The sequence below is a fragment of the Gymnoscopelus braueri genome (assembly GCF_963280865.1).
Source record: "Gymnoscopelus braueri genome assembly, chromosome: 5".
Classification (NCBI taxonomy): domain Eukaryota; kingdom Metazoa; phylum Chordata; class Actinopteri; order Myctophiformes; family Myctophidae; genus Gymnoscopelus; species Gymnoscopelus braueri.
Window position 1 is genome coordinate 17,120,580 of NC_137606.1, and position 26,943 is coordinate 17,147,522.

Sequence of the window (26,943 nt, forward strand, 5' to 3'; positions counted from 1 at the left end):
AGCGTGAGTGTGTGCGGGTGTGTGTGCGTGCGTGCGTGTGTGTGTGCGCGTGCATGCGTGTGGACTATGTAGGCAATTTCTTATACGATTGACTTTTACAGCAAGTATATCGGCTTGTTTACAGAAGTGCTGATTGGTTCCATTTTGGTGTGTGTGTACGGTGGGTGCGTGGGTGAGCTATGGCAATTTGTGCGTCTATGTAGACCCATTTTTTGGGGGTGCTGGTAAATATCTTTTGATTCTTTAAAAATAAATAATAATTCAAAAAGATTTTCAAAACATAAATAAATAAATACAAATCTAAGAAATTCCCTAAATAATAATAAATAAATAAACCTTTTAAGAAGCAGTGACAATAGCAGATCTACAAGCTCACAAGACGTGTTGTGAGCTTGTTGATTTGATATTTTCACTAGTTTGGGTCCCGGAGAGACATGAAAATTCCCTTTTGGGTCTCTCACACACACACACACACACACACACACACACACACACACACACACACACACACACACACACAGTGTGCAGTTGCGTGTGAATGTGTCTCTGTACGTACAGTATGCATATGTGCATGAATGTGTTTGTTTCTCTGTGTGTGTTTCTCTGTGTGTGTGTGTAGGCCTGGGTGTGAGTGTCGCGTGAGTATATCTGTGCATACTGTATGCACGTGTGTAGTGTATGATTGTGGCGTGTGTGTGTGTGTGTGTGTGTGTGTGTGTGTGTGTGTGTGTGTGTGTGTGTGTGTGTGTGTGTGTGTGTGTGTGTGTGTGTGTGTGTGTGTGTGTGTGTGTGTGTGTGTGTGTGTGTGTGTGTGTGTGTGTGTTTGAGCGGTGGAATGTGGTTTACAGTGGATAGATTAGAAGCAGGGGTTCTGTGGGTTTGCGTGTGACTTCCAACTAATAGCGCTGTAATCCTGCTCTTACTGAGAGCCCCTTAGTGACGGCCGTCTCTGTCTAGAGCTAGACAGGCTGATAAACACACACACACACACACACACACACACACACACACACACACACACGTTTGTGTTACTATACTTGTGAGAACATCAACGTTTAGTACAGTGATTTTATGAATGCCGGTTTTATCATTTCGCGGCATTTTAACCGTAAGCCTGAATCTGAATCTTGTCCTCATTGTAAATCTAACTCTTAACATATTTTCAACCATAAAACAACCATTTCCCCTGTGAGGACCAAGACCAATTTTATTATATTTATGGGGACACGTGGTCCTCACAAGCCTAGAAATACATACACTTCTACACACACACACACACACACACGCACGCACACAGATATGTGCAGGAAGAAGCAGAATTGCTTAAACAGTACATATGCAGCCACTCAGACACACATGTGTATACACAATATGCAGTGCAGGATTTACTTATACATGGGCGGCGGGCCTAATACACGAACACACACACACACACACACACACACACACACACACACACACACACACACACACCACACACACACACACACACACACACACACACACACACACACACACACACACACACACACACGGCATCTAGTCAGAGTTGTCCATCATCAGGGTATTTCCCTTCCTAAACGGGGAGGACCAGATGTGGACACACGCGCTGCGCTGGTAGAACCCCATGGGCACGACTATGTATACTCATACTGACAGACATGGAATACACTGCCTCACATGTACACACACACACACACACACACACACACACACACACACACACACACACACACACACACACACACACACACACACACACACACACACACACACACACACACACACACAAGCATACCGTCGCTGTCGGACAGAAACCTTGTATGTAACCATTCCTGTTTTTTTCAAAAGTTGTGAAAATAGCAGATCTCACGACACATTGTGAGCTTACGTACATCAGCTATTTTCACAACTTTTGTGCGACACTTGTATGATGTAGGGCATTAATTTATGGAAAATTTAAAGTTTAATTATGGAGATACCCGGTTTCTGCCTGACAGCAACGATACATGGAGCGTGCGCACGCACACACACAGTTTGTGCATTTTTTAAAGATAAACGTACACTTTATCCCCCAGTCTCTGTCTCTCTCTCTCTCTCTCTCTCTCTCTCTCTCTCTCTCTCTCTGTCTCTCTCTCGCTCGCACGCACGCACGCACGCACGCGCACACACACACACACACACACAGGCAACAGATGTCGTGGTTCACGGTAGTGTTGAACCATGTTATTCCTCTGTCAGACCAGTAGAGGGAGCACTTCACAGACAGATTCACTCTGCCAGTGAATTATTTAATGGACTATAATGAATTAGATAGTTGGCCAGCACACACCAAAGATCCAGCTGTTGCCCAGTCATGGGGTTGTTTCAGCATTTCAAGGGAGGACAGTTTTTGAAAGAAAATCATAGATTGATCGTTTTCAAAAGTTCTCAAATCATCTCAAATTGTTCTCATTCTCAATAGACTATGTTTGAATGTTTGTAAACGAACAGTTATTTCCTGGTAGAATGTCTATATGGGTGGCTGTTTCTGGCTAATGTTCTCCACAGAATATGGATGCTGGGGTTCAATTGGTTAATATAATATGCAAAAACTGTACTTGTATGGTCTCTGTCGGGTGGAAACCTCATATGCCCAAAACTGTTACTTTTCAGCATTCAAATTCAGAAAAAGCTAAAGCAGCGCCGCGTTTCGAGCTTGCAGATCTGCTACTTTTGCTTCTTTTTTGTGACGCTGTAGTGTGATCAAGTAGGGCCTTAATTTATGAAAAACACCAAAAGTTAAAATATGGAGATAAGAGGTTTCTGCCCAACAGCAACTATATAATATACAAAAACTGTACATAATATACACTGAGCTTTTATCTTTTTCTGCTGAAGAACTGACTTCTGAAAGGAATCAACACATCTCCCTATTATCTTCACTCAGTCTTCAAAGTGTTTTGGACCAGGCGTTGGTAGGCAAACAACAGGTGTTTGAGACTGAGTACCAGGTGGCGGTAATTATGAAACTCAATCAAATGCCAGGTGGTGGCAATTAAACCAGCCAATGAGCAGTGTTTAGAACGATGTACCGTAGTGATGCATGAAATGTCATGAGAATGCTGCTTTCTGACACCATGGAACGGCATTGGGCCTGTTATTGATTGAAGTGTGGCTTGGCAAGAATTACGTATTTTCAACTGAAAGAAACATTGTCGATACTTTTTAATTATTAAATCAGGCTCCGGGTGTTGATGCTCACAGTGTGACATGATGATCACAGATAATATAAGTTAGCTACATGATAACAGACCTCTGATCATTGGAGCTCTATATTATCTCTGTCGGGTGTAAACCTCATATGTCCAAAACTGTTACTTACCAGGATATAAATTAAAAAATCTCAAAACGCGTCACTTCGCACCACGTTTCGAGCTTCTATAGAGCTGCTATTTTTGATGCTTTTGTGTGGCGCTGTAGCGTGATCAAGTAGTAGGGCGTTAATTTACGAAAAAACACCAAAAGTTCCATTCCTCTTTATTTTATTCCATTTACAGAATGCAGGTCTGGGTCTTGGTGACCTAGCTGCCGTTATGTTGACCCTGCTCAGCCCGTTTCTGATTACTCTCCCTCTCTCCCTGTGTGTGTGTGTGTGTGTGTGTGTGTGTGTGTGTGTGTGTGTGTGCGCGTGCCTGCGTACTTACGTGCGTGTGTGTTATCAGTCTGTGCAGGTTTCAGTGACCCCTGTGTCCTAGTATTATTACCATCAGTGACAAAAGATTCTAACAGTTATTAGATTTTGTGTCACGAGTCCCTTCCAAAGGCCCTCGCTCCTCCAGTCACGATTAAATACACTGTTACACAAGATAGAAGGTCTCCATGGTTTCATTTAGATGGTAATTTATTGATTTATTCAGAGAGGGAACACAGGAGAGACATGCAGAAAGACATCAAAGCAAAGGCAAAAAGGAGGGGAAAGTCACTCTTTCTTTCTTTCTTACTTGCTTTCTTTTACAAATGGGATTTCTACAGCATGGCAGATTTCCAATAGAGTTTTTGTTATGGGCAGTGGTGGAAAAAGTACCCAAAAGTTTTACTTAAGTCAAAGTATCAATACTGCAATGTAGAAATACTTACAAGTAAAAGTCTGGAATTCAAAATTCACTTGAGTAAAAGTACAAAAGTATTGGTATCAAAATATGCTTAAAGTACCAAAAGTAGAAAGTAGTCGTTATGCACAATGTCCCATTTCACAAATTTTCAAATGTGTTCATGTTTAAAAAATCTTTTGAAAATAGCAGATCTACAAGCTCACAATGCGTCGCATCGCGACGCATTGTGAGCTTGTAGATCTGCTATTTTCAAATGGCCAAAATGTATATAGGGCTGAAGTGGCTAATGTGTGTTTTGTAATAATAATCAAAATCTACAAAGTAACTAGTAACTAAAGTTTTCAAATAAATAGTGGAGTAAAAGTACAATATTTTCTTCTGAGTCATAGTGGAGTAGAAGTAAAAGTACAGAACATTGGAAATACTCTAGTAAAGTAAAAGTACCTCAAAATTGTAATTAAGTACAGTACTTGAGTAAATGTACTTAGTTACTTTACACCACTGGTTATGGGTTTTGGATGAAGAAAGGCGTTACACTCACAATGAATCACTTCCATCTCTTCCGTCTCCCTTTCCTTCCAGGTAGCGCTGCTCCAGGAGACGGTACGGCAGGAATGCGAGGAGCGCGGGGAGTTGACCGCCGCTCTCACCCAGGCACGAGAGCAGCTCCGCGGGCCGCCGCGACCGCCAGCCTCCTCCCCGCTAGGTCCTTCACCCCCCCGCCCCCACCCCCACCCCCAGCATGAACACACACACACAGGGAGCGAGCGACGCCCCAATCCCCCAGGCCCCAAACAGACCAGAGTCCCCCTCGCACGCTCGCCGACTCCCCGGAACATGCTACGCCCCGCCCCTCTGCACATGGACAAGGGGGGAGGACGGGGGACGAGGAGGGGGGGCAGTGGTGGTGGGGGACGGAGCGGGGGTTCCTGGAATGACAGCAGTGGGGGAGCATGGAGGAGGGAGGGCTCGCTCCCCAAGCTGAGGCACGATGCCCGACGTTAAACACGGGATCAGCGGGGCGATGAGGACGGACAGACTGAATTATAACGCTATGGCTAATACACACACACACACACACACACACACACACACTGACACACACACACACACACACACACACACACACACACACACACACAGAGACACACACACACACACACACACACACACACACACACACACACACACACACACACACACACACACACACGAGCACAGTGTGTGAGCATAAGAACAAAGACAAAGCGCAGAATTCCAAATATGAAGACGCATTGAACAATAACATACACATAAAACCCACTCCTCCATAAGCGCGTGCACGCATGCATACATACGCACGCACATGCACACGCACACACACACACACACAGACACATGAGCGAGCAAACACTTGATACCCAGGACACAACAGCTTGATTCTGTTCACACACAACCAATCTCCCCAGACACACACACTGTTCCACAGACATGCACTTGTTTTCTGCTAGATATTCAACTCCCCCTCACATAGGCTCTCACGCACAGGATTTCTCACACATACATGCTCTCACATGCTCACACGAATGCACGCATTGCACACACACACACACACACACACACACACACACACACACACACACACACACACACACACACACACACACACACACACACACACACACACACACACACACACACACACACACACACACACACACACAAGCTCCATCACAAGGGCAGGAGAAGGAGCGTGACAGCCCTGTCCCCTGCCACCTGCAGACACAGAACAAAGCCAGGCAAACACAAAGAAAGTGTAAAGCAAGGGCAAATGCGTGCACACATACACGTGTGCGCACACACACACACACACACACACACACACACACACACACACACACACACACACACACACACACACACACACGCTCACTCACTTATCCACCCTGATTCCCTTTAGGCATTGTGCTATTGACATCACTCGCTCCATGCAAGGTCTTTCCACGCCTCTCTGTTCCCTGTCTTCCTCTGCTCTCCATTCGGTATGGATTGGATTGGCACGGTGGCAGAAATCCTCTCTGTCGGGAGGAAACCTCACATGTCCAGAGCTGTTACTTTTCAGGATTCAAATTCAAAAGCGGCAAAAGCAGCAGATCCACAAGCTCTAAACGCGGCGCGGTGCGTTTCATACACTGTGGTATGATGAAGTAGTGCGTTAATTTACGAAAACAAAAAAAAAGTATAAACATGGAGATAAGAGGTTTCTGCCCGACAGCAACGAAATGTTGTTACGTTGGAAGTGTGCACAGCATGGAACTCATTTCCATGCCTACTGGCACACGGGAGATCCCCAACCGCCTTCTCTCTCTCTCTCTCTCTCTCTCTCTCTCTCTCTCTCTCTCTCTCTCTCTCTCTCTCTCAGACAACAATGTGCAAGTACATACACAGATGTGGGACTATAATGGAATTATCTTGCCAACATTGATTGTTTTTGCCAGCAGATTGCACATCTTGCGGTCACTTTCAAGGTGAAATTGTGATGGCTCTGAACAGTGGTGGAAAAAGTACTCAAATGTTTTACTCAAGTAAAAGTATCACTGCAATGTAGAAATACTCTGTTACAAATTTTACTTGAGTAGAAGTACAAAAGTATTGGTATCAAAATACTTAAAGTACCAAAAGTAGAAAGAACTCATTATGCAGAACGTCCAATTTCACAAGTTTTCACAAAATGTATAAAAATCTTTTGAAAATAGCAGATCTACAAGCTCACAATGCGTCGCATCGTAGCGCATTGTGAGCTTGTAGATCGGCTATTTTCAAATGGCCGAAATGTATACAGAGCTGAAGTGGTTAATGTATGTTTTGTAATAATAATACAAATCTATAAAGTAACTAGTAACTAAAGTTGTCAAATAATTGTAGTGGAGTAAAAATATAATATTTGCCTCTGAGCTGTAGTGGAGTAGAAGTAAAAGTACTGAAAATTGGAAATACTCCAGTAAAGTAAAGAAATACCTCAGAATTGTACTTAAGTACAGTACTTGAGTAAGTGTACTTGTACTTTACACCACTGGCTCTGAATGATGGCTTTGCGCCGCTCTCATTGTTTTCCTTGCTCATAGGGTACAAAGGAGCATAAATGACTAGATTCTCTCCTTGCCTTTGTGAGTGTTAAAGAAGATTATTCCCACATACAATTATCCACCATTTTACACCTAATTCTTCAACATTATTGATAGTAAAACGTTCAACAGGCAACAGGTCATGACGCGCTGTGAGCTTGTAGATCTACTGTTTTCAAAATGTTTCAAAAAGGGCTTTAGTGGTTAATTCATACTGTATTGTTGACTGGGGTAACCGGTCCTACATTTAGCCGGCAAGAAAGGGGCGTTTCTTCGCGAAAAAGGGCGTTTCTCCTCGCTCGGAAGCAGACTTACACAGGACCAAAGCTTGCGTATAATTACGTCGTTGGAATGCAATTCTTTATGCAAAATCAATCACAATAGTGCCAAACCTCCAATGTTATGGTATTAATTTATAATATAACGATCACATGAACGCCACACACAATAGCCTAATAGGTCTTACAATCTGATGAGGATACAGTATGGATGAAATCTAGCTGTTTCCAGAACAGATCCATTCCCCATCCCCACTTAGGACAGTGAGGTCCAAAAGACGAATTTCCCCTCAGTAATCAATAAAGCTCTGGTCCATAATCTATCGGATAGCAGCGTTCCAGTATGCCCTGGATTCCAGCATCGTCTTTTTACCTCAGTAAAGTTGAGCAATGTTCAGTAGAAAAGGCTTATATAACATCCTTTCCATGTTTTATTTGATCTATTATTTGGTAGTGGGGTTATACTTTGTAAACTTCTTATTCTCATTACACATAAGAGCACTTTGTTAACGTTTAGCTGATCCATCGTGCAATCGAGGGACTCACTTCCAGACAGAACAGATGTAGAAGTTGTCAAGGCGGTGCAACGTCGACGAGATCTGTTCTTTTTGACGACGAGAGACGAAGTTGAACTTCTCCAGCACAGTGAAGTTGGTTTCACGTTGGGTGAAGTCGTTTTGAAGTTGGATATTTCCTGTTGCCTTTTATGGTATTAAATGGGGCGTGGAACAATGCAAATGTTCTTCGTGCTTCTCAAATACGAACAGCTGAGATTCATCATGCCATACACCTGCGATACACACAAATCAATGCTGTACACTCCCTTTCATGAATCTTACGTGAGATTTTGCTTAGAGAATATACACACCACTTTACACACTTTATTACACAATTTAAGAACAGCTTAGTGAATGAGGTCCATTGACTTCTCCCTGTATTTTGGTGTTTTCACTGTTTGTTTTGGTAGACGGAAATGTTTTTGAGTGAAAACACCAAAATACAATGAGAGGACAATGTTAGAGGACAATGTGTCCACCTCATGTCAACAGTAAAACGTGTCTGTTTTTCATCAATTACTCATTGAATGAGCCATTCACTCAATTCATTTGAATGAGCTTTTATTTACATACTGTAACAAGAGGCCAGTGTCCACCATCATTCTACACGCTACTACAACTACTAATGGCAAATGTGTATGAGAGGTCTAATTACTAAAATAAGTCTTTATATAACATAATGTTATGTTAATGTTATGTATGTTGTATGTTTTTGGCGAAACGTGACAACAGCTGGTTGCTATGCCCTTGGTGTTTTGTATTTTTGAGTTTGTAAGGAAAATGGCCTTCCTGTCTTTTTTTTTGCCTTGTGTAAGTGCTTGTTTTTCATGTGAGTATCCACGTGTCTCATTTGTGTACATAATGTTTGCATGAATATAAATCAAATGCATGTCGTGTGTGTGTGTGTGTGTGTGTGTGTGTGTGTGTGTGTGTGTGTGTGTGTGTGTGTGTGTGTGTGTGTGTGTGTGTGTGTGTGTGTGTGTGTGTGTGTGTGTGTGTGTGTGTGTGTGTGTGTGTGTGTGCGTGCGTGCGTGCGTGCGTGCGTGCGTGCGTGCGTGTGTGCGTTCATGTGTGTGTACGTTTGTGCCTGCGTGTGTGTGTGTGTGTGTGTGATCACTATACTTGTGAGGGCCAAATGTTCCCTCAAGTGTAACAGAAATTGAGAAATAGACATTGTGAGGACAATTATCCCTTGTCCTCACAAGATAAATGTTTGTTAATGGAGTTACGCTTACATTTAGGAACAGATTCGGGTTGGGGTTAGGATCAAGCATTTAGAGGTTAGGTTTAGGGCTTGGGGGTTTTCCCTATTTTATACTGAGCTGTGCAGAGATGTGACACGCCCAAAAAAATAGCATTAATACAATCATGTGTGTGTGCTGACATGCAATGACATATATGCATAGCGTGTCCTGAGCCCCGTGTTGCATGTGTGTGCCGTACGTGTGTATGTACCCGTGGGTCTGTGCGTGTTCTCGTGTTCTCACTGCTCGAATTCTCCGTCCAGATGCACTTGCGACCTCTGGCCTTTTCTTTCATCCCCTTCGCAGCTTGCATCACTTCCTCCTACCGTGACCTGTTCATCCTCTCCTCTGCCTTTGAAGAACAGCTCCCTGCTCCGTGCCATGCCAGCCAGAGAGCTGTAAACACACTCCCTGTTCACACTCGCATGTGCACACACACACACACACACACACACACACACACACACACACACACACACACACACACACACACACACACACACACGCAAATTGAACCACTTTCAGCCTGCCATCCCTTGTTGGATGAGGCATGTCATTTTTGTTATGAGCTTGTAGATCTGCTGTTTTTGTTCGCTGTTTGTCGTACAACAAAGTATCACTTTTTTCTGCCTGATTAACTGATTAAATGAACACTGAGTATTTGACTACACACGCTATACATGAAACCATTTCTCTCTCTCTCTCTCTGCCTCAACCACCATTCTGTCCTTTTTCTCTCTCATGACTATAGAGTACAGAAGTCCTGACGTCACTCGTCCATCCCCTGGTTCGTAAAGTCATTTCGCAATGGAGAATAACATTGGGTCGTCATAGAATCGTCTCATATAAGAATTGCGGTCCAGAAATAAACAAACTGTCTCTGCGATATTGTCAGGGAGGTGGCTCTGTATCGTTTATGATAGTCAGTCACTCATATTTGAAACAGTCTGTTTCTGGCAAAAATGTTACTAATTCGTCTGAAGTAACATTAGCGTTTTCTCACCGTCAGTTGATGGTTCATATCCATAAGAGTCAAACCGCCGGGATCATTTGTTTATTTTTGGAACACAGTTCTTATTTGACGCGATATTAAACACGTCTAAGGGAATTCAGAACGGGGGGGAAAAAACGCGACCCAGGTAGGATGTGTAAATTACGTCAGACTTCGGTGCTCTATATGAATTTCAGAATTTCCACTATACTTCCAGCACCTTGGCTATGTGAAAACAGGGCTCATGCACCATCTCCCACCCCCCCCCTTTTTTACCATAACACAGAACTCTCTTTTTTCCCCCATTCTTTTAATCTCGGGTCTTCTCTCACTCTTTTAAGTCCTCACAAGTCGCTTTCTCATAATCTATTCCCTTTGAAAATGTCACACTTTCCCCACTGATATGTTCCACTATCATTTTTTTTTCTTTCTTTTTTTTCATCTCAACAGCTCTCTTTTCCACTCCCCTCTAGTCCTCTCATCCTCTTCATCTTTTACTAGGGTGTTTCCCTTTGGTCGTGCCAAAGCTTTGTAGCCTTTGACCCTGGTGTCCTTCCTTGTTTGTGTGTGTGTGTGTGTGTGTGTGTGAGCGCGCGCGCGTACGTGCGTGCGTGCGTGCGTGCGTGCGTGCGTGCGTGCGTGCGTGCGTGCGTGCGTGCGTGAGTGAGTGAGATAGAGAGAGAATCCACAAACTCCGACCTACAAGCTCACAATGTGTCGCCTACCGTCAGATGGAAACACCACACATGAACATGCAGCGCAAAAATAGACGTTCATCGCCTTTATCACACTGCCGGCCTTTCAAAAAACTCGGCTTTCGGATTGTAAACAATTCACAGCGTCCTTTCGCTCAGGTCTTGGTGGACAAGGCCCCTTTGGCTGCGTGTCCAAATAAGCTTTCTTCCCAGCTGAAAACGCGAGGCGCCCGAGTTGAAAATATTTTGCTTACTCTTGGCAAGCAGGAAAAGAAACACCACACGTGGACGGATGCACAGCGTAGAATAGAAGCTCAGCATCTATTGTAGCTAAAACAATTCCGAATATATGCTGTAATCAGGAAAAAAAAGCTTTGGTGGACACACAGCCTTATGGCTGTGTGTCCACCAAAGGCTGTGTATCTTCAAGCTCAGAACGCGTTGCAGTGCCAGGAGTTCTGAGCTTGTAGATGGGCTATTTTCGACGAGCGACACTGACACGCAACTAAGTATAACTGAGGCTTTAAGGCTTCAAACCCTAGACCCTGAAAACACTCCAGCTCCTCTTTATGTGCGCGTGACGAGCGTGGCAGACCATAAAAGAGGCATTCTGCTGACGCGAATGACGTTTTAGTCATACTTTTGCATAGAAGTCATTTGAGGCATTTAAATCCATGCACCCCTGACGGCGCCCACACACACACACACACACACACACACACACACACACACACACACATATTTGAAGCGTGATCACCTCACTGCAATTATCATAGCAGGGCAGGCATGCACACGTGTCACTGGGGAATGTGTGCGTGTAGCTCATAAACACACACACTCTCTCCAGGGAGTGGTGTGTGCATAAGTAAGCCCTTGTTCGTCATTGGGCGTCCCCGGCCGCCTCGCTCCTGCGTCTTTACGGCCATTCCGGAATTCTGCCGTCCCGTGAGCCCTCCCACACCCTGTAATTAGTATCGCCCGGGTCTAACCAGAGAGAAAGAATGCTCAGTATTCTTGTCAACCTGGTGACATGCATAAGTGCGTGGGGGGGCTGGAGGTGTCGGTTGTAGGTGCTGGTGTTAATGAAGGGATGCCACAGTGAGTCCCTGGTGTGTGCTCTCTCTCTAACATCTCATGTTGTTGCAAATCACGGCAAATCACGGCAAATCACGGCCCCCTCACGCATTAGAGTGTCCTACTAATGTGTGAGGGGGCCTTTATTTTGCCATAACTTCTTTCATTTTTTTAAAATATTTTTTTTTAATGTTTATTTTATGTGAAAGTGAAGTATCCCTTTAAATAACCACTTGAGCCCTATTATACTTAGTCGTGCCAATGAAGAATAGTGAACATAGCAGATCTACAAGCTCACTGCTGTGCTCTGTGTGTGTGTGTGTGTGTGTGTGTGTGTGTGTGTGTGTGTGTGTGTGTGTGTGTGTGTGTGTGTGTTACAGCAATAATATAGTAGTTAGGGTGGCTCACACACATTCACACACGGACACAACCAAAACACATAGGCTATATGACACAATGCATGGTCTATACTAGAGACAACACACACACACACACACACACACACACACACACACACACACACACACACACACACACACACACACACACACACACACACACACGTATTACATTAGTGACGACACACATACACAGTCAACAGAAAAGAACAGACAATAAAACTGTCAATAAATCATACAGTCATCTGGGAAGTCCTCAGGCTGTCGTGAAGGGACCATCTCCAAGGTTACTAATGAGTTCTCACAACCCCTGTGTTTAACCCCTGGTAACTTAATAGCTCTCTTTGTTTGGTTAGTAGTCAGTTTCCTCCAGAAATATCATACAGTGGGCCTTCACTGACACCTGGTGCCAGTCCAGAGTTACTGCAGGGTTTCAGATAGACATTCTGAGTAAACATCCAGGAAACCTTTTAGCTACTGTACCAGGAAGTGTAGGAACCCACTAGTTCCATTGAGAGGAGGTGTTGTACACACATATTAACATAATCTTAATGCTGAGGTACCCTCCTGTTTGGTTTGATTTATTATTATTTTTAAATTTTAAAGCCCATGCCCTGTCCTGAACACCTGACCACTCTAACAGCAATAAAATATGATTTACTAGATCAGTGGTTCTCAACCTTTTCAGGCTGAAACCCCCCAAAAGAATCATATTTGAACTTGAATAAAAACCCAGTTTTTACATTACATTACATTACATTACATTACATTACATACAGTTTTTATAGTATAGTTTGTTGATTACTTTTAATGCAGTAATGGTATTCCTTTTTTTAGGTATTAAAAGTCTTAAAAGTCCTTAAATTGTCACTTCACTGCATCTGGGGACCCCCCTCCTCCCAGACAATCATGTGGACCCCCATGGAGGTCCCGACCCACAGGTTGAGAACCACTGTAGGCCTACTAGATAGTAGGACTAGTACTCACTTTTTACTAAAACTAATAGGCCAATGTACTCATTTTTGGGCGGTGAAACCGCCCCTATAAGTGGGGTTGGGACACCTCATTCGCTGCACTGTGATTGGCCACCATTGTACCCCCCCCACCTATTGTACCCCCCCAACCCTGCGCTGTGATTGGCCATCATTGTACCCCCCTAACCCTGCACCGTGATTGGCCACCATTGTACACTATGGTGGCTAATTCAGGACTATTCAGGACTGTGATTGGCTAGTGAACACATGACACATGTGCATAGCCCTATAAATAGGACTATGCACTAAAAAAAACACATTTATGTTTTTTTTAAAGTTAGGGGTGTACAATGGTTGGTCCACAATATTACTTTTCTTTAAGTGAACTTCCATCACTGTGATGACCACTGTGACCACACGCCGCCCACTTCACACTGGGTGTGATTTTTTATTAGATAGTGGACATTCTGTATGTACACACTTATTACTAGGCCTGCTATGTACTCGCTCTCTAATTATTATTATGTGTATTAATAACCATTTAAATCCCAGCATCGGTATTGTGGGGCTATTTCCAGCGAAAGCTTTCGCCACAATAACAGAAAACAGAAAATACTCTAGTAATGAGCCCTGAGGGACTCCAGTTACCCATGTGGGGTTCAAGTGGGGTAATCACTTTCTCACAAAGAAATCATGCAATGACTATATGGGCGGATGGATATGTAGAACACATTCTGGACTTTCCCGTAACTTACGTCACCATGGTGACGGTGGGGGAAAGGTGAAGTCGTTTGGTTTCACTTCCCTTCAAGCGAATCCATTCGCGCCAGAAATAGCAGATGTACAAGCTCACAACGCGTTGCCATGCGTCGCGTTGTGAGCTTGTAGATCTGCTAGTTTTGGCGCGCGACACCGGGACGGTAGGATCCCCGTGGGGAAGTAGGTGTCGTGACTCACTTGTAGCAGCAGAAGCTTGAAGCACTACAGATACAGATAGATAGGTAGTACAGCGAAAATAAGAACATACGCCATAATTATAAAATGAAAATAAATAGACTATGATTAATTTGTATCTTCATATCTTACTGCTGTGTAGGCCTACATTACTTCCAGACTCCAGTGGTGGAAAAATTCTCAAATGTTTTACTTAAGTAAAAGTATAAATTAACTGCACTGTAGAAATACTCTGTTAGAAGTAAAAGTCTGGAATGCAAGATTTACTTGAGTAAAAGTACAAAAGCATTGGTATAAAAATGTACTTAAAGTACCAAATGTAATAGTACTAAAATGTTTGAGCTTGTAGATCTGCCTGTAGATCAGCCTATGTATAAAATAGGGCTAAACAAGTGGTTAATATGTTTTATAATGTAATAATTTATATGTGCAAAGTAACTAGTAACTAAAGTTTTCAAATAATTGTAGTGGAGTAAAAGTACAATATTTGCTTCTGAGATGTAGTGGAGTAGAAGTAAAAGTATAGACAATTGGAAATACTCCAGTAAGGTAATAGTACCTCAAAAGTGTACCTAAGTACAGTACGTACATGTACTTAGGTACTTTACACCACTTATTACTTCTGCTCAGGCAGGGGTCAATAATCAGGGGCGTAGCACCAAATTCTGGGCCCTGGCGACAAAAATTCACTGTGGGTCCCCCTATGATTTTTCCCTTTAAAAAATATGTTTAAAAAAAAAAAGTAGCCCCCCTTACCTGGGGCCCTAATAACTCAGTCCCACTTACACCCCCCCCCCCCCCACCCTGTGACGCCCCTGGGGGTCATCGCCATGCTGGCTTGTGGTGGACATTTTGTCAAAATGATTGTTTTGCCACGGACATACAATGAGCGGACAATAATATTACCAGAAACACAAAGAGCTATAGCATTATATGACCATTACAGGTCTGTAGCTCTGAGAGTGTACAAATGGAACCAAATTGACCCCTAGGTTCCATTTGTACACTCACAGACATACAGTATGATAATGAGTCCTTGGAAATACAAAGTTAGAGAACCACTGTCCTAGTGGACTGTGCCATACATTGAGTGTCATAATAAATCAGGGTTATACACATATTCTGAAGAAAACCTGGAGACTGACATTCAGTCATTGTTTTTTTTAATCAAAATAAGAACATTCATGTTATGTGCTTCTTTTCATTGCTGAATTGCGTAGTAAAAGTAGAGTAAAAGTAAAGTTGAGTAGTAAAAAAATCAAAGATGAGTCGATACACAGTTTTGTAATGATGTAATACATTATAATAAACGTTATTTCAATTGAATCTTTATTTCAGACCCAGGGAGATCCATATCACAATTATACAACACTACACAATAAAATAACAGAAATAAAAAAATAAAATGCAAATAGCCCACATTATTCAGTTTCTGTTCTGACATACAGTTTAGAGGAGAACCTGACAGAACCCCGTGTAGGGTCTGTTATGACAGCAATTATGTCATTTACTGACTCAGATGCCCCACATAAACCTGTAGCCTACATAAGGTTACGTAACACAGCAGAGCAGTGAAGCAGCATTTGTAAAAAAAAACAGCCTCGTTTAGTTAAATATATATATTTTCAGACAATGATTTTATACTTTTGTAGTCATTGTGCTAATTAAAACATTAAATCCTTCTTTCGCTATTTTGTTTTGGAGTGAACAAAAAAAATATAAAAAAATAAAACGGTTGGGAACTACTTTACCAATACACGCGCGGAAGGACACCAAAGTGGTTGGGTCGCGCGTTGCACCGACTCCACTCCACCACATGCGGTTTGTCGTCATTTCCTCCGTCGTCGACGCTGCTGCTGCTACGGAGAAGAAAGGCCTCCGTCGTCTCGTCTCTCTGGGACTGATTTCTCAATAGATAATAACCACTTCTAGGGGTGAAAACAAAAGAATCATGGCCGCGGGTCCAGCATTCTCCACATCCTCCAACGCGTCCACCAAGGACGACGGGGGCATCCTGATCGGGGACAAGGTGTACTCGGAGGTGTCGCTGACCATAGACAACTCGCTCATCCCGGAGGAGCGGCTCAGCCCGACGCCGTCGATGCTCGACGGCCTCGACCTCAACACCGAGACCGACCTCCGCATCCTGGGCTGCGAGCTCATCCAGTCCGCCGGCATCCTCCTCCGTCTACCTCAGGTAAGTAAAGGGGGGTGGAATAGCGTTAACGACTGTTAAAAAAAACGGTAGCCTTTGTTTCTATGTTTTTGAATCACGTTTTGTTGTGAATAGCGGCGTCGAGGCCTAGCTTAGCCCCTGCTAGCTTGAGCCTGTGGTTGCCAGGTTTTGAGAGAGAAACAAGCAACCTAGTTCTATGAAAACGAGTCCAAAAGAAGCGACTGGGAAACGGATATTTGAAAATAGCCCGATCTACAAGCTCTAAAACCGCAACCAGACAAATCTCAATATTTTTAAGACACTTCACGGAAAAACAAGCCCAAGGTTGCTTATAATAATCGGACGTGGCAACCCTGCTCGAGCTCTTTGGCTTTAGCGTGGTGAAGTTAAAATGGCGGCGGTCCATTGTGTGAGTCGTCGTGGAGGTTGAGCTGATTAAACGTTATGTAAGCTGTAAGGGTGTTAAAGTAAGTCGTCATTTTGTTTTGTGCTTTTCCACGGCCAGGTGGCGATGGCGACGGGACAGGTGCTCTTCCATCGGTTCTTCTACTCAAAGTCCTTCGTCAAGCACAGTTTTGAGGTAAGAATTGAAATCAACGTTTTGCTGCCTGCTGCATTGTTGTTAGCACTGCCTGGGTGGACTCTCTTTTCCCGGTGTTTCGACCAGGTGGGCGTGGTTTTGAGGTTATGTGTATAGCTTTTGTGAGGTTAAGGTTAGTCATAGTTAAGTTTTTGTGAAGTTAAATTTAGAGTTAAGGTTCGGTTTAGGCATAGTTTTAGTTAGATCAAGAATATGATTAGGGATATGCATCAACCACTCCCACCTGGGCGAAACACCAAAGAAAGAGGAAGTCCCACTGCCAGGGACATTATACCATAGTATACGCTGTGCTTACGTTCAGAGCAGCCATGTTGTCATCACCATTCATAATTTCACATAATGTACATACCGCAGGGAACTTGGTGTACCAAAAGTAGAACGTACTCATTACGCAGACTGTCCCATTTCACACGTTTTCAAATGTATATTTTTTATTTAAATGATCGTTAAATAGCTCCATATACCAATACATTTTCAGGAGAGAGAACCCATAAGTCAAAATGGAAGGGGGTAAAGTTTGTTTACCCGGTGAACAAAACAAGTCAAAATGGAAGGGGGTAAAGTTTGTTTACCCGGTGAACAAAACAACTAAGCAGAACATTTTGAACTAAAATGCCACTAGATTTGAAGCTGATAAGTGATCTTTGTTAAGGTTCTCTCTGATTGGATAAAAGTGGTATCCTGGCCTGAAAATCTAATTTCTGTTTACTAAAGAGCCCGGGAGACCCCATCACTGAACAGATACTGTACAACAGGGGGGACCCCAAACTTTTTACTCTCAGAGTTAAAAATGGATGGATTAACGTAGTGTATTTTGCTGTGTTTTCCAGCTGTTATCATTGTGATCTTGTCTCCTTAGATTGTTGCCATGGCTTGTGTGAACTTGGCCTCCAAGATTGAAGAAGCGCCGCGACGAATACGAGACGTCATCAACGTTTTCCACCATCTACGACAGATAAGGGGCAAAAAGTAAGTTTCGACACCATGTCATGTTTTCTGTATGCCACTGTTGATGTATGTCAATTCCTGTTGCACTTGTGTTTTTTGTTTTGATTTTTGCAATGTTGGATATTATGTGTGAAAGTGCTCATCTGTTTATCCATGACTCTAAACCATTTTAAAGCTTTTCAGTTTCCTCTTCACTGGTAGTTTCAGATGTGTATTATCTACACATAACAACTTAGGTTTGAAAATTGGTTAAATTGGCAATATTGTAAAAGTATCTTACTATTCTAAAAGAAAAAAAAGCTGCATGGAATTTAAACCAATGGAAGACGAGGCATACATGTTTAACTTGTGTGTCTTAGTCTAAAGACAAAAAAAAAGAAGAAGAAACTATTCATTCCTCTACAAAAAGACCCCAGCATTAACTTGGCTTCTTTTTTCCCTTGCAACCAACTAACAGCGACCAGCTACATTTACCAAAGCCTGGGTGATGTGGAATGGTACGTAAAGATGAAGCAGTCGGCATGACAACCATGAGCGAGCCTGGGTGTCGTGTCTCCCCCAGCCCCGCCCTGCCCCCCTTCCCGTTGGGAGACGCCCGTGGTTTGAGTCACCGCGGGGCACTGGGATCGGGGATGACAGGTTGGCCGAAGGTCCTTGGCCCGCCGGGGCACCTTGAGGACTCCTGTGGCTTGGCCTAAAGCTTTGGGTATCTGTCCGTCTTGGGTAAAGTAGTTCTCTTCTCCCTGACTGCTCCACATGTGCATTTGTCTTTTGCTTACGAGAGCAAAACCTCATTCACCAACTGTCATCCATAGCTTTCACAGAAATATCACTACCTTTTGTTCTGTTGCACACAATGTTCTGTGCATTGAATGACAGTCTCAGTGTAGGTTACGTTACACCTTTCTATTTTGTTCGTAGGTAATGGATAGTGCATGTGTGTTAGGTCAGATTTGAGTTGCATAACTGATTACACAACTATTTGTTTGGAGAGGGGTTTATGAGTAATGCCACAGCGAATTTGTATCTTAATGCTATGAAGAGGAAACCACTTCAATAAAGTGCTAAGCTAAAATGTTTTAATGAGCATTCAGATAAGAATAATGCAGCACATTCCTAGTTTTAGTCAGGAGAGTCAACGTGACCACATTTCACACATGTATTCAGGCATGTTTATTTATTACACTAGAAGAACGCTTAGAAAACATACTGAAATGCATACGCATTTTATCTTTGATGTGGGCCTGAATAAATTTGTGAAATTCTGACATTTTCCATAAACTTTTGGGATGTTATAGCCCACTTTTAGTTTTTTGGAGTCAGCATGAAATCTTTTCTTTTTTCAATTGATCTTACAATTGGAAAAGCTAAAAGGCAACAAGTGATAGATAAATTAAGACGGCTCATAAAGTTAACATTAATAATATCTTAGGTTGTTAGGATTAGATTGCAGGAAATGTTGAAGAATCAAGTTTAACTTTAAAATGGAAAGTGATAAAGATTAGAAAATATGAGAGTTTTATATACCTGAACAACACAGCATGTGGTGATTTTTTATTATTAAATACATTGTTGTGCTTTTTACAAGTAAAGATATGTATGTGTATATATATATATATATATATTGATTGTTGAGTATAGACCAAAGTGTCTGTTGTCTTTTTGTCATCAGTTTTAAGTAGACCAGAGTATTTTACCGCCGTTCTTCTCATAAACTTCGGTTTTATAGGGTTTCCAGATAGCTGAAGTTGAAAGATGGTTAATTGGCTGTTTTTGGGATGTGTTTTTCCATTGGTACTGGTGGTGATCTGAGTTGATATTTCTGTTAAAGCTGTGGCACGTGGTGATTTGAGGCAGAGAGCTGACTACAGAACCCAAACGCTTCCAGCAAAACCACAGGAGTCTACAAACCCCCACAAACTATACGTACACAGTTGGACCTGTTGCCTTAAGTTGGTTGAAAGGGGTGGAAAAGGAGTCAAAGAAAGCAGAAGGGCACTTTCATTGCTTGTTTTTCGTTTTTGAAAATGGGGGGTACCATTTGTTTTATTTTGATTCCTTTTTATAAACTAGGAGTACAAGTTCATTGATACTTGATCAGAACTACATAAATACCAAAAACCAAGTGATCAAGGCGGAACGGCGCATCCTGAAGGAGCTGGGCTTCTGTGTACACGTCAAGCATCCACACAAGGTGAGTACCACATGGTGCATACGCTCTTTTAATAGCTCATGCACACCTACCAGGGCCTCACCTCTTCCGTTTCATTCCGTTAGTTTTTACAATACTTGTTGTACCCCAACTAAACTTACACTGGGCACATAAATAAATAACTTAGATATACCAAGATTTTTATGGTTGAAAAAAGTTTTAAAAAAAAGCAGAAATAGCTGATCTACAAGCTTACAACTTGTTGTAAGCTTGTAGATCTGTCATTTCTGCTTATTTTTTTGCGCATTTGAAAATGTATGAACATTTTCCGACATGGAAACGATTATGAAAAAATAATTGCGATTATCTCAAATAATTGCAATTAGACGAGTATGTAATAATTGTGACAGGCCTAACTACAGTATCAGAAGTTCTGTCTGCTATGCATGCCTTACTCACTCACAGGAAGCAGCTGTGATATTATTATAGCCCCCCCCCTTCTCAGAATAGTCTTGTGGCTGAGTAGTGCGTGCTGATTAATACACAAACCTGATGCACTAGTTTCTACTGTAGCTGCTCTGGTTACATGTAACCGTTTATTGTTGCAGATCATCGTCATGTACCTTCAAGTCCTGGAATGTGAGAAGAACCAGACGCTAGTTCAGACCGCCTGGTAAGTTTTCATCCTTGTCTTCCACCAAATACCTTCCCCACAGCAGCAACTTGTGTCATGTCTACCGAGACCTGCTTCCAGACCTGGGCGAAAAAGAGACAGTTGAAACGAGTTTCAAATATTTGAATTACTTGGGGAGCGCTTGATTTGTATGTCGGGCACTGGGAGCAGCGTCTTTATATGAGAGAAACGTCGCCTGCCAGATAAGTACCGATCAAGCGCCCCTCACGATTTCAGTCACGTATTTGAAAGGCAACTATTTGGCCCAGGTCTGCGTGCGACATTACACCCCACGCCATGTAATGCTCTTCACCTCCTAATTCCCTGATGGACAAGTTTGTTTTCTGAATGACAACCTGTTTTGCGTCACTCGGTCTGTGTGTCCTTTACATGGCTTTGATTTGAAAGAGTCTTTGTTTTGTGGTGCCCATGGAACTTGGTTTAACTTTGTCCTTTCTCTCTACTCTTTGATTAAAGGGTAGTCCATGCTGGTAAGTCACATAAAGAACCTCTGAACTCTGCCTCCTCCAACCACATGACCTCAGGAAGCTCCCCCCCTTGGCTGGCTGCCCTTCTCCAGACAGTCAATCCCAGTGCCAAGATTCACTGAAGGGGGCGGGCCTTTCCCAACTGCCAACATCGTCTTGTTTTCTCAATGGGGGTGTCCAGAAAGGCTTTGTATTTTTTTGGTTTTGCTACCAAAGGTTTCAATTGTTATACATATTTTTCCAACTAGTTGTAGATATATCTGCATACATTTTTTTCCCCTTTGGTTTACTTTCCTTTACCATTGAAGTAAACTTAGCTGGAAAATAATATTTTTTTTTATGACCAGTTACCTGCCTTTTTAAATACTGTAGTGTACTGTGTCCTGTCCCCAACTGACATGGTGTCCAGACCTGTGTATGTTTTTACAGGCTGATCCAGCTCTCAGGCTTTGCCTCCCAAGGAGCCGTCTCGCCCGTGCAGCAGTCTGTATCACAATCCAACGACCATGTGTGAACTAGTAGTGTCGACATAACTGTTAAATGCTGGCACTAAAGTCTAGGGCACGTCACACATTACAGCCCTGATAAGAACTGGAAACAAATCTGTGTGCGTTATGGTTTGGAGTGAAAACGAACATACTTAATATGTCAACTGAAATCTATCAGTCTGTTGGTGCATATGGCTGTGTAGGTAAAATCCTTCATCCAAACGTACTGCGCCAGGAAAAAAGGGCTCTGCAACGTGCCAAAATGACTTTGGTCTGGGTCAGAACAGTGCATTGGAGGTTACATGTATGCTGTCATACAGTTATTATCTCTTATGTGTGCTTTTTTGAATTGCTTATGTTGTCTTTATGGCCTCTATGACTGTTAGGGACATAGAAGCTCACTCCATTCTCACATGTTCCTTATTTACACCCCAGTTCATTTTCCCAGTTCATTGTCTCTTGTTAATCGCTAGCCTTGACTAATCTCACTTACCCATCATCTTAATGACCCTGCAAAGACTCAGTCTTGCTGTATGGTATTGTAAAACAGGTTTCACTTCTTAATTTCACCAAGAGAGCCTCACATGGCTGTGTACTGGTGGTGGAGAAACTAGCACGGGCTAGAAAAGTAGGAAAATGTATGTAAATATTTGGCTGTGGCCGGTAAGCTTGCCTGTCATGATCAGCAGACAAATGAAACCGACAACCATTTGTTTTTGTGAATGTCACAGATACCGTAGTAAGTGGATGGAAAAAGTGACATTTCCTACCCTGAAATGCTACAAACATTACTATTTTGATGAGTGTTTGTATTGTCTCACATGCATTGTGCCAATGCCACCCCAAGCCTTGAACATCAGGTCCGACCCGTTGTGCATGCCACCATATGTGCTATGCCTCCTTGTGTCCCAGCTTTACAGAGAGATGTAAATCTAGCCCTAATGATAGGACTAGAGCAAGCAGTCTGCATTGTTGTCAAACCATGTATGTCCATGCATCTGCATGTGCCCCCACACATCCCCCATTGCAAGGCATGAATCATTGTCATTTTAATAGGACTTGATTAGTTCGCTTTCAGTCGATAGCAAGGTAAGGCTTTTTTGTAGCTGGAGTTCTTGAATGGACAAGCCTTGAATGGACAGCCTTGCCTTATTTACCTGTGACAAACCACCGCCATGGATAATCCTGAGAGGAGAAGGACAAAGTTAAATCCATGTCTTCCTGATAAGATGTTTGCTGCATATCTTGTTTTGGCCACTCACCTGGCCTATAGAATGCAATGCCATGAAAGGGTTCTTGGTTCTATTTCAGTCTCTTATGTTGGGGAAATTGCAATTTCCTGAACATGCAGTGGGATTGTTCAGGAAACGATTCACTGCTCGAACAAAACCAAGTTCTCTAATACCAGACCAATTATCAATGTTCCAACAAATGTATTTAGCAACCACTTTCTCAATATCTTACCTTTCAAAAATAGTTATAAAAGTAAAGTAGCCTTCTATTTGATATCAATGGGGATTGTAAAAAAAGAAACGATGCCTTTTTGATAATTTAGCAATTGAGTTGGGACTGTGGTTGATAACCTCCGGTAGTTACAAAACGTGACTGGTGGGGGATTATCGATGTTGAAACATTTATACATGGGGGGGGGGGGGGGGCTGTGATGAAGCTTACGTAGAGAAGATACTATGTGTTTTTCGTATGTGCTTTTTGTCTTGATAGGAACTACATGAATGACTCCCTAAGGACAAATGTGTTTGTGAGGTTTCAAGCTGAGACCATTGCCTGTGCCTGCATATACCTCGCTGCCAGAGCTCTGCAGGTGGGAAGAGTTTTTTAATATCGGTTATAATGTTCACCCGTTTCCTGTTCCTCCAGTATTTCCTGTTTTATCTCAACTGATCATGTGTAACCTCTTCAATGCAGTTATAAAAAGCGTTGTGCTTTTCTGTTTGTCTCCAGATGCCTCTGCCATCCAGACCTCACTGGTACCTGCTGTTTGGAGCCAGCGAGGAGGAGATGAAAGAGATCTGCCTCACCACTCTCAAACTATATACCAGGAAGAAGGTAATGATCTCTATGGTAGACAAAAATGCATATACATGAACATACATAACTGTCAAAAGGAACCGAAACTTTGATCTTCTTTTCAAATGACATGCCCAAAATAGTGATGCCAGGTTAAATGTAGTTAAGGGCTGAAAAAGTGTCTTTCTCCTCCCTCTCAGCCCAACTATGACCATCTGGAGAAGGAGGTGGAGAGACGGAAGATGTTCTTGGCGGAGGCGAAGCTCAAGGCCAAGGGTTTGAACCCAGATGGAACACCGGCGCTCTCCAACGTGGGTGGCTTCTCACCCGCCTCCAAGCCCTGTTCCCCCAACGTGGTTAAGGTGGAGGAGAAGACTCCCAACCTCCAGACCCTCAAACCAGTGAAGAAAGAGCCGGACAACCGGACCCAGGTCACCAAGAGCCCACACAACGGGTGAGCCATGAATACGTGTGACAGTTGTGGGGCTACACGGCCTAGTGTCTACTTCAGCTTTAACGCAAACCCTAAAATGGTGCCTCGTAGAGAATAATTACTATTTTAAAAGTACAAGGTACAACATATGCATCTTTGTCAAGTCAAAGATGCATATGCATTTTCCTCAGGAAAACCATAAATACGTAGTCCTTCTTTCCGAGTTTAGAACTTGTTTAAAGCTCAAACTGTAACTCATCATGGACCTGTTGACGTTCTCTAATGAAGTAATCCCTTTTTTGTCTCGTCTCCCAGGTTAAGGAAGGAGGCTAAGATTGGGAGGAACAGCAGGAGCGGGAGTGGTTCTCGTTCTAGAACACGGTCTCGCTCCAGATCACGCTCCCCTCGCAGACAGTACGTTTTTATTATCCTTTCATTTGTTTCCTTGAATTGTATCCCAAAAGCGGTTGGCTTCATTCATTTGTAGAAGAATGTTGGAGTGTTAATGTCTCTTCTCTCTGCATCTCTTATCCACAGCTACAACAACAGACGCAGTCGCTCGGGGACCTACAGCTCCCGCTCCCGTTCTCGCACCCACAGCCGCAGCCCGTCTCCGCGACGACACCAGCCCTCGCCCCTGCTACCCCACCTCAAGACCAAGGTCGGTCACCACAGCAACAGCGACTCCAAGTCTGCCGGCGGTCGCCACAGCAACAGCGGCGGCGGCGGGTCGAGTCACAAGAGGAAGCGCTCTCGCTCGCGCTCCAGGTCGCGCTCTCCCATCAAAGACAGGGAGAGGGACAGAGAGAGGGAAAGGGAGAGAGAGCGGGACCGCACCAGCTCCTCTGACCTCTCCTCCAAGAAGCACAAGCACGAGAGAGGAGGAGGTCACCACCGAGGAGACAGGAGGGACCGGGAGAGGTCTCGCTCCTATGACAGGGACAGAGACCGCAGTCACAAGAGCAAACACCACAGCAGTAGTAGCCACTCGGGGCACAGCCGCCATCGACGCTGAGCCCCCCCCCCCCCAACACACACACAGGCTGGCAGATTGACTTTGGGTCTGGTATGTCACAGTAAACCGCTAGTGCTGGGTTTCTACAAACGCAGCTTTGCTCTACTCCATCCGGCATAGTTCGCTGTACTATGTCAGTATCTAAAACATCGGTATCTAAAACTGGTCATGAGGGGGGTATCCGGTTTGATTTATTCACATGAAAAGATATCCTGCTCATATGCCATGGCTCCATTTAGAAAATAGGATTGCAACAAGCCCCCATGGCAAATGCGTTACTAAAATATCAGCACTATAGAAGGAAGGTACTATTCTTGGGTGCAACCTTAAACCCGATTTATTTTCTACATTAAGTCATGGCTGACCCATTTATCAGAATTACCCACGGTTAGTGATAACTAAAGCCTGATTTACACTTGGTTGTGCACCGAAAATAATAGATCTACAAGATACAGATGACTATTTTTGGTGCGCGACACAACCAATTATAAAACTGGCTTAACAGCTGAAGGGAACTGTTATACTGTGGCACCAGACCCGGATCGGTCATTCTCTCTCCACCTTAATTTTACCCGATGATTTAATTTCTCTTTGGATTTATTTATCCTTTGACTCTCCCTATATTTCCAGCACTCCCGTTTTAATTTAACAATGTGAAGTTCTGGACTTGGAGAAATGGCATATTTACAGTGTAAAGATGGCTTAAACTCTGCTGATGTATTGTGAACGCTTTGATTTATAAAAGCAATTTGCTCAGTGGAAGGGGTTTGAATGAATGCGTATAATGTACAACAATAAAAGGATCGTACAGGAATGAACACTGATGTTTTTGCACATTAATGGACAGGCAGGCGAGTTGTTTCATTTGATTACTCATTTCTCGCACAAATGTGCGTTCGCTGATGCCGTGTTCTGTACAGTTGCAAAAAAAAAAACTAAAACTGAGGGTCTATAGATAATAGAGCATATTTTTTTTTACAGCGATGGGATGCAGACTTTATTTCAAAATCTTCTAGGATCGTGGTGAATTTGTTACACTGGTTTTTAGTCTGCACGTGTTCATGTCTGATTTATATTCGGTAATAAAAAAAGGAAAACAATGCTCTTTGTCTTTGTTTCTGTCCTGCTGTAGTTGAAACTGGAAGTGCAAGAGGGTCCTCAAAGCTGTTGTGTTGCCAAATGAGTGATAGCAATGGTGTTTGAAATAGGCTTTCTTTCTCGTAAAATCTTAATGACATCTTTCTTATCTGCATTGTAGGTATTTATTTTGCATCTTACCCAGAGTGTCTTGTACACAAGGGTACATATACCATATTTTTTTGGGGGGATAATAAGTATCACCACTAGAGGGCAGTGTTACATTATAGATGTCAACGTATTTACTGTATTAACTAAAATGAATGCATTGCCAACTATAATGGGCAGTTGGCTACATGTGTGTGTGTTGTGAAGTAGACATTCATATTGTTTACATCATTCTCTTGTTGCCCGATTACCTCATCTTTTCCCAGTGTTTCCATATAGCTACTCCATCTTTTACCTGCCACATGTTAAGTGATTATGTGTGCCTGAAAGTCA

At 43.0% G+C, this 26,943-nt stretch overlaps 2 protein-coding genes across 2 annotated transcripts in view; both read left to right on the forward strand.

Annotated features, from left to right (window-relative positions):
* lekr1 (Leucine-, glutamate- and lysine-rich protein 1) overlaps window positions 1–5,099 on the forward strand; it is a gene marked incomplete at both ends in the record, with an annotated part of 195,365 nt that extends 190,266 nt beyond the window's left edge. Inside the window, one exon of the mRNA XM_080429093.1 lies at window positions 4,677–5,099. Coding sequence (XP_080285219.1) covers window positions 4,677–5,099 — 423 coding nt within the window. The remainder of the gene's footprint in view (window positions 1–4,676) is intronic.
* Window positions 5,100–16,177: 11,078 nt separating this feature from the next.
* Window positions 16,178–26,465, forward strand: ccnl1a (cyclin L1a). Its single transcript, XM_080429564.1, has 10 exons — window positions 16,178–16,560; window positions 17,045–17,119; window positions 18,000–18,109; window positions 20,162–20,282; window positions 20,849–20,913; window positions 23,612–23,711; window positions 23,852–23,956; window positions 24,118–24,371; window positions 24,666–24,764; window positions 24,888–26,465. Exons 1-10 carry the CDS (start codon window positions 16,315–16,317, stop codon window positions 25,363–25,365), a joined length of 1,653 nt encoding a protein of 550 aa, XP_080285690.1. The 5' UTR covers window positions 16,178–16,314; the 3' UTR covers window positions 25,366–26,465.
* The last annotated feature ends 478 nt before the right edge of the window (window positions 26,466–26,943 follow it).